General features: G+C 34.1%; 1 protein-coding gene across 1 annotated transcript; it reads right to left on the bottom strand.

Annotated features, from left to right (window-relative positions):
- Positions 1-899: 899 nt before the first annotated feature.
- Positions 900-7,605, bottom strand: LOC107300742 (U1 small nuclear ribonucleoprotein C). Its single transcript, XM_015830041.1, has 6 exons — positions 7,558-7,605; positions 6,479-6,521; positions 5,986-6,094; positions 4,679-4,768; positions 4,313-4,417; positions 900-1,865 (listed from the first exon to the last, which is right to left on the bottom strand). The coding sequence occupies exons 1-6, from the start codon at positions 7,563-7,565 to the stop codon at positions 1,741-1,743; spliced, it is 480 nt and encodes a 159-aa protein (XP_015685527.1). The 5' UTR covers positions 7,566-7,605; the 3' UTR covers positions 900-1,740.
- Positions 7,606-8,957: the final 1,352 nt, after the last annotated feature.

Raw genomic sequence — 8,957 nt, 5'->3', positions numbered from 1 at the left:
GATAGCTAAAGTAACTGTAGTTCCCACAAGAAGCTATTTCTTTTTATAGCTAAGTCCAAAATCTTATATATCGTAGTAGGTCAATTATTCCAAATTTAACTTTACCCTAAATCCATTCATAACTTTCTTAAATCTTATTTAGCTTTTTGATGTTTATTTCAAATCCTTTATGTTCTTAAGCTTATTATTAATTTTCATTTGTTCAAAGTTAAAATTAAATTTACTCAGTGACTTTTCAAACTTGTAGTTCCAAAGGCCTCTAATAGCTTTTAGATGGTTAACAATTTCCAAGAGTGATTAGAAAGTCTTACAAACTTACTGTCCTTTAAAAGCTCTGCTGCAGTTCCTTCGTCTCCTAATGCTCAAACCTGTGGAAGACCATTATCCTACAGTCACCTTATGAGTAGCTGTCTTGAGCACATTTGGGCAACCTCCCTGCTCTCCTTACCCAGAGAGGTTCTGAAGAAACAGCCTATTCACCAGTTCTTCAATATTTGCTGTGGTTGTCGGCTCTGTTTTCACAGAGACATCTTTAGTTTATCATGCCTCCCCAGAAGTCACCAATTTCGCATTTCCATTAGTTTGTACTTATCAAGTTTCAAATACATTTGTTCTTGTAAAATAAGAGTATAGATAACCCTCAGCTAATGATAGTAATTGAAACCAAAATTTCTGTCACTAAGCAATAAGCATCACATGACCATCTTGCTTAGCAACGATAATCCCATCACTCCCCACTGCTCCAAAGTCCACTGACCTTGCCATATCAAGTGGTAATCCTGAAGGAGGAAGTTTATGAAGGGCTTTGTCTAAATCATAACATATTTATGGGGTTGCTCATGCTGATATACAATACAGTGATATACTCCACTGATATACAATTTAAAGCACACTCTGTATGTTTTCAAGTTGTTTAATTTTAACAGTGCATCAATGTATATTTTTATCTCGAAGTACAAAAAATTTTCTTTATAATTGGAAAAAGAAAGCATAAGTTACTGAAATATTTACCACTAAGAACCCATATAGAATACTGATTATCAACTGTCATCCCACCTAGTGTAACAAGTATCAAGATGCAACAAGATGCAAAATCACTTGCATCTCAAATTGTGCAAAACTATTCTCTGGCATGATGACTAAGGATTAGACAGTTTAATTTAGTCTCCATTTTTTTCTATCCCACCCACAACTAAGGATAGTATCACAGTAGTATTCCAAACATTGCGTGGAAGGAAGCTTTCAAAACAGATTGTTATAGAACAATGATCAGAATGGTTAGGTGTAGGGTGAAGAGAACGCCCTAGACCTCAACAGTTTAGAGTGATAAAAGCACACTAAAGGATGAGAGCAAGTTCGGAATTAAGTATTAATACTGGAATTCATGTGTAGATTTGAAAGGTGGTGGAAGGGACCACCCACAATGAGCAATGTCACTTTTGGGAAGAAACATACAACCATAAATTATTACTATTTTAATGGAATCATCATAGTTTCAGCCCACAACACATGAGAAACCAATTATCAATATTTTATTTGACAACAAACATGAAAAAATATTTGGGAAATGCTACAAAGCCTTTGTCCAATATTTATGTTTTTTTCTCCCAGGACTTTTCTCCTTCCCCCAATTTTAGATTGCAAATTTAAAAAAATGTTAACAATTTGGGCAATGCAACTTCCACAGCTTATCAGAAAGGCGTACAACTAAAAAAAGGGAGCAAAGGGTCCAATTCCACTTTATCTGTCTGGGCGAGCCATTCCTGGTCTGGCTGGTACCATCATGGGCCTGGATGGAGGTCTCATCATTGGTGGTCCTGGCATCATTGGCATATGTCCTCCCATAGGTGGCCTCATTCCTGGAGCTATAAAAGCAAAGAAAATAACAACATAAAGGAACGTACCACTAATTTATAGGCCAATATGTCACTTTCTCTGTTTTCTTTAAATTTTCCAACACAAAAACAAATTTCAAGAAAATTTTATAAGTTGTTTTGTGAAAATTGAGCTGATGTCTGGGGCAAAGACCAAGGAATCAATGTGTAAACTGGTTCCTTAGAATTTCTCTGGATAAGAAGAGGATAAAAGATCATCCACATGTGCTTCAGATGGCTGCTCAACCCAAGGAGACCACAGGACAGTGGTTTTCTACAGGTTTGGAGATGATGGGATTAGTCATCTTGCTCAGAACCATGACAGACTTTTAAATGGCACTAATCACTTTCATAAATTGTTCATTAACTATTTTTAAATTATTATAGACCTTCAGAACAAGTTGGAAAATGCTGGATAAGTCTGCCTTCAATCTTGAATGAAAGAAAATTTTAATCATAAGCCTAAGAATTTAAAGAATCTGAAATAAACAGCAAAAAACTAATTATTTTGATCTTATAAATGGACTAAGGGTCCAGATAAAATTGGAGTATTGAAACTATTACAATACAATATTGGAATTAATTACAGTATAAAGAATAAATAACTTTTCATGGGAAATAAGATTCTATTTTGATTTTTACAAAATGTAATGATAGACAATTTCACAATTTCAAAAACTTGACACTAGAGGGGACTAAAGTTCTTAGAAGAAAAATGTACAATCCTATGATATAAAACATTATAACAAAAATACTGAAGATTTTTGAAAAATGGTATCAGAAAATAGTAGCCACAATATCAACAATGTCAATAGTGATGTCTGTTTCTATGGATAGACTATGCTCAAAATATGTTATTGGAGAAATGACAGAACAAATGTTATCTGACACCAAAAGGTTAGCAAAAACAGATTTATAACTGACAGGCCAAGAAAATAAGTTAGAAAGGGATGTTTCATTGGATCTACAAAAGAAACTAGCTGAGATTTTAAAATTTAAAAGGGAAATGTAAATGAGAAACTAATAGAGTGGCCTGGATAATTTTTCCTATTGGATTTACAAAAGAGGTTTGTTAAAGCCTTGAAGAATTCTGTTCTATGGGACAAAGAAATAAAGAGAAATCAAATCCATAGTACACCACATCTGAATGAACTAAAGATTAAAACTATTAGAAATAAAGGAATACAAAGATGATTTATTTAAAAAAAAGTTAAAAGTTATCTTGTTCTAGCAACCGCTTATGAACTTTCCTGACATAAGGACTGAAAAAATGATGTTTTATGGATTTGTTTATAGGAAGAAATAGATACAGGATGGACAGATAAAATCTGTAACCTTACAGGGAGGACCTAGACTCTAATTCGCTTACTTGTTGTGATAAAGGTCGCAAGTTGCTTCTTTATATATTTCTTTTCTTTCTTTTTATTATCTTCTTACTTCTTTCACCTCTTTTTCTTGTACTTTTTACTTTTCTTTCTATTCTATTCTCTTTTTTAAGTTTAAACTTAAAAAAGAGAATAGAATAGAAAGAAAAGTTGTACTTTTATAAACAAAGTACATTGTACTTTTATAAACAAAATTCTTAATAAAAATTAAATGCATACAGTACCCAGTTAACTCCACTACAACTGCCTCAAGTGGTTTTTCTATATTCTCTATTTTGATATTAGTAATCTACACTAATTGTTCTGAAATAAAGCAAATTCTTCTAAAACATTTATTGCATATTTGCTCAGAAGGCCTGTCAATTAACCTAAACCAGAGTATGAAAGAACAAGAAGAAAAATTCCAACCTCTTCAGAATAAAAAAAATACATTACAAAAATGTGTCTTGTCCTTTTTAGAGTCCCACCCAATAATTGAAATACAGCAAAGCAAGGTTAGGAAGGAAGGAAGGAAGGAAGGAAGGAAGGAAGGAAGGAAGGAAGGAAGGAAGGAAGGAAGGAAGGAAGGAAGGAAGGAAGGAAGGAAGGAAGGAAATAAAAAAAATCACATATAGTTTTTCGCCTATATTTCCTTCCTTCTGTAAACCTACATAAATTATATCACAATTTGATCAGTGAGAGAAGGTAGCAAAGTAACTCCAAAGTAAAGAGGTCTGAAAATAATTATTCTAGAAAAGAAATATTGGAAGTTTCCCTGTGTAGTAATGATAAGAGCTGATCCTTATTCCTAAACTTTCTAGGTCATACTTCTGCAATGGTACTGGCACAGTCCTCCGTTTTTTTCATGGGAATTTCTTGTGGCAACTCACAATATACCACTTCCAAAGATTTTTCCTTGCTATGGCACAGTCCAAATCTTGATCCTTGATAGATGTCACTAGTCATCTTTTAATATGCAGGTTTTCTGTTCCACTAAAAGGATGTAATGTACAGCAACTGGTCCTTTGTCTTCAGACTAGAAAGAAGTAAGCATTTATTCAACCCATAACCTACCAGGTCCAACTGGCATCATTCCTGGAGGAGGTGGTCCCATCATTGGCATCATTGGTGGTCCACCCATATGGGGTGCTGGCATCATACCAGGCCGTGGAGGACCAGCTAAAGTACAGCAAAAAACAAATATGTCAATCAGTCTTGTATGTATATCAATTCAGTGTCTCAGAAATTGTAAAAACATTTTATTTGTGTTAACATTTATGTACAAATAGCAAGTATCTATTGGATCATAACTTATTAAGAACAGGAGCAATATTTTTTTTAAAATGAATAACTAATATTAAATAAAATAGTATAATATTCTCTCTTAAGATTTTCATATAATAGATTTACCAGAAATAGAGTAACAATATTCATACATACGGATATTAGGTGGTGGTGGTATCATTGCTCCTCCAGGAGGTGGAGCAGAGAATGGGGTAGGTGGGATTTTGCCTTGCTGAAATGCTGCCGCTGTATTAATGGGGAAAAGGGGAAAGATATAAATAAGAATTAACAGACTTCTGAAAAAATATTTTTCCAATTATAGTACATATATAGTGTAATTCTGTAAAATTTCAAACAATCCACCCTATTAAGGTATATAATTGTCTGAATTTATTTCCAGACAAGTGAAAATATTTAATTGCAAAAGCAAATTCTATCCATTTCATCAATTTTAAGGGATATTTTCAAACTAAAAATAAGAGATTATCACATAATGCACAAATACTTTTTCCATGCTTCCACTTTTTCCACAGTTTGCATGTTGATACAAATTCTATGAGAAGTATTCCCAGCTAAATCTGAAATCCTAAATATATTTACTGGCAAACTGCAGTGAACACATTAGAATCAACTTCCATTTAAAATATTCATGAAGAAACTGAAAGCAGTGAGTGAATAAAATAGAGTTGCTTTTGAAAACCTAAAACAATATATCAACGTGTTCAGAAAATTTTAAAGAGAATAATTTTCTAAATATTTTAAAATAAACAAAACCAAATAATCATATCAGTTCAGTACAAAGAATATTGAATATTTCTTATGAAATACTGACTATATCAAGGGTTTGCTTTTAGGAATTTAGAATATGCATTCAATATTTTTCCACTAAAATAGAGCAGTTATTTCTACATAGCACGGCCTATAAATTTTTAGAATCCCTGTTTCTAATACAGGATGCTGAGGAAGACATGGATTTTCTGGAGACTCTAATCACAAAGTAAAGAAAGCATGTAGAACATGGCTGGTGAAATCCTTTCCAAGCCCTGAATGTTCTGGATTATGTGACCAGTAAGGAGAGGTTCTAATGCAGGAGTTACTACCCAGATCCGTTTATCATGGGGATGCAATGACAGTCCATTGGAGTTGGGTGGCTAATAAAGGTTAAATAAATAAATACATTTATTTCTCAGCAGTCCTCAGCTAGATCCAGCCTATTTTTGAAGTTTAGATTTTTTTTGCCAGTTCTCCCCAGCACTTAATTTGGTTCTATTCTTTATAGACCAAATTTATGTCTGCCATACGTTGTCCACCAGTTTATGGATGGTTGTTCTGCTGTCAAACACAATCCTAAACAGCTTTCATTCCAACATTTTATGAGAATAGAACAAAACAGTGTCTGTACTTCGTGGCAGAATTTCAGGACTGATAAATACAAAACAATACTTGAAATGAATAAGACTTACTTGTTTTATCTATCAGGCTCTGTGCTTGTTCTTCCATCCATTTTTGATAGTAATCTTTCACATTCTCCTTATGTTTTCTGCCACTGCAATGGGTTTTCCTCACAGACGGCTGGAAGAAAAGAACACCCCATTACTCTCCTGGTACTCATTATACTTTCAAACCCAACATTTATCTCCGATGCATATTTCTGGTCACAAAAATTGCTTCCCAATAAATTCTCATAGCCTTTAAAATTTGCATTTATGTTTTACTAGTTCATTTCTCTCTCAGTGCTTTAATTATAACTGCAATTAAGCAGTTTAAATAGTTCCAGCATGAGTATCTAAACAGATTCATTCTCATCATTTCTTTGCACTTCTTTACAGTTGCCTACAAAAATATTAACCAGTTTTAAACTCCAATTCTTAACTAAGAAATATAATCAGAACTAATAATTAAATGGAAAAATTATTTTAAATTTCTGATCATAACACAATGAAAATTTCTACTTACAGAGTCATGGGTGAGATAAGTATCACAGTAATCACAATAAAACCTGAAAGGCAAAATAAATATTCATAGGAAGTAGGAATAATTGCTACTAGCTTCTTTAACACGTTAGGAAATCTTTAACATATTTTAGTAAGCCTACTAATTCTTTGCTTTTATAGTAAAAGCAAATTTTCTTCAAAAATCTTAAATGTTCAGTTGTATTTACTTCAAATATATTAGCATAGCTATATCTATATATAAAGCAGTTCCATCAACTCACTGTAATAATTTCGCTGTCCTAGCGATAAAATTAGGGGGAAAAAAGTATGCCTGTTTGTACAGATAGTCCTCGACTTATGACAACTGAGCCAAATTTTTGTTAAGTGAGACATTTGTTGAGTTTTGCCCCTTTTTATGCCCTTTTTCCTCTCAATTGTTAAGTAAATTACTGCAGCTGATAAGTTAGTAACCTTGTTGTTAAGTGAATCTGTCTTCTCCATTGATTTTGCTTGTCAGAAGGTAGCAAAAGGGGATCACATGACCAGGGAACACAGCAACAGTCATAAATATGAACCAGTTACCAAGCATCTGAATTTTGATCGAATGGGGATGCTGGAAAGGTCATAACTGTGAAAGACTGTCATAAGTCACTTTTTCCAGTGCCATTGTAACTTTGAAAGGTCATTAAATGAACTGTTGTAAGTTGAGAACTACCTGTATAAATGACCACACAATAAAATGTATCAGATAGGATCAGCACTTTTAACAGCCAGGATCTAGCAATCTTAGACCCGACTCCTGATTCTGGAAACATCAATCATACACAACTGTTAGTATCTAATGCACTTGGCAGTCAAGGAAATTTATTTTCCTGGAAATGTGTGCCCAAAAAGCGAGAACTGCAAATACTGGAGGAAAACTTCAACTGCAAATACTGGAGGAAAAACTAAAGCGATGTTCAAATAGAAATGAATTTCGCCAAGCAATAAGAGACGCTGCTCGTATTACAGAATCTTCTTCTTCTCTCTCCTTTTTCAGAACACACATTTTCCCACCCACCCGTCCTGCATTTTCATCCTTAGTCTACCCAGTTCACTCACTTCGGCATGTTGACTCCAGGCGATGCGGTTCCGATTCCCACAAACGTTTATAGGAAATGACGTTTTTGTTGTGCGACTTGGCTTAACATACATAAACCGCACTTCCGGTAAGCGTTAAACATTTCTATCGGTAAGACTCTGTTGGCTTGTACAAAGAGTTTCGTCTGTGGCAAAAAGAGCGATTATAACTATCGTTGTACTGAAATGATATATGTGACGTTTGATAGATCGAGGAGGTTTCTGCTTCGTACTCCTTTTTCATTCTTTCTTTCATAAATGTTTTGAAGTTCAATTTTCTTCGTTCCCAGTTAATAATTGGGGATCGTGTGAGAATTATAGCTCAAATCATTTTGGAGCACAGCTAGTTATAGTTCACAGTTAAGTATAAAGGAATGGGGCGGGGAAGGATTATCGAGGAAAGAACCATAGGGTTTTGAGATTCAGAAGTTGTATCAGATCGGCTGTTAAATCAATCAATTTTCACCCTCTCACTTGGTCATGTAAATATTTTCCTAATTATTGAACCAATAGCTCTTGCTCTTTTTTTTGCCAACCACTATTGTTTAAAAGTTTTTGCTTGTGATAGATTGGTGCAGTATCCTGGTTGTGTGATTACAGTGTGAGAACGTAACTTTGCATATGCAACGGTGAACTGCTGGTTGATGATCTTAACTGCAATCCATATGGTGGGTAAAAGTGTGAAACAGCTGAAATAAGCAGATGCAATCACTGGTGTGCAAAACTGGCAGATAAAAAAGGAACAAAAGCTAAATCAACCAAGTTATATCTCTTTCAGTAATATACTTTAATATTAACACCTGGAAGTCATCCAGAACAGAACAACAAGCCACATCAGTTTCCATGTGAATAAAAGCAGCTGGATTCACCAAAAATATAGAAATAGAATGGATTAAAGTATTAAGATCCAAAAACTTCAAGAACAATTCTAAGCAATTTTTCATATTTCAGAAAACTTTGCAGCAGCCAAATGAACTAAATTTAACAGTTTCACAATACTAGGAGAGTACAGCAAACCCTAACCTTTATTACCCACATTACAATTTTTGAAATAATTGGCAAAATACTGACTTTTCAGCCAGCCAATCTCAGGTCTCTTTCTTATGCTTTCCTCCCATTTATGAGTAAAAATTGCTGACATGACTGCACTCCCTCACAATCATATTTTACTATTTAGACCAGGCAATGGGCAATTTCCCCACCAACCCCCTGCCTCAGTTGGTTGACTTGACATTAGTTAACTTATTAGTTGTAATTTTTATAGTATTTATATTTGCAATCTGCTATACATGGGGCTGCTTTGGAAGACCATCCAGAAGTTAGATCTGATTCAGAATGTGGCAGTGCTAGTAGTAAAATAGGCTCTACTTGTGCCCATGTGT

The sequence above is a fragment of the Protobothrops mucrosquamatus genome, unplaced genomic scaffold, assembly GCF_001527695.2.
Source record: "Protobothrops mucrosquamatus isolate PMUCROS unplaced genomic scaffold, P.Mucros_1.0 scaffold8239, whole genome shotgun sequence".
Lineage (NCBI taxonomy): Eukaryota > Metazoa > Chordata > Lepidosauria > Squamata > Viperidae > Protobothrops > Protobothrops mucrosquamatus.
The sequence above is the reverse complement of the archived record's forward strand: the minus strand, read 5'-3'. Positions and strand labels throughout refer to the sequence as shown.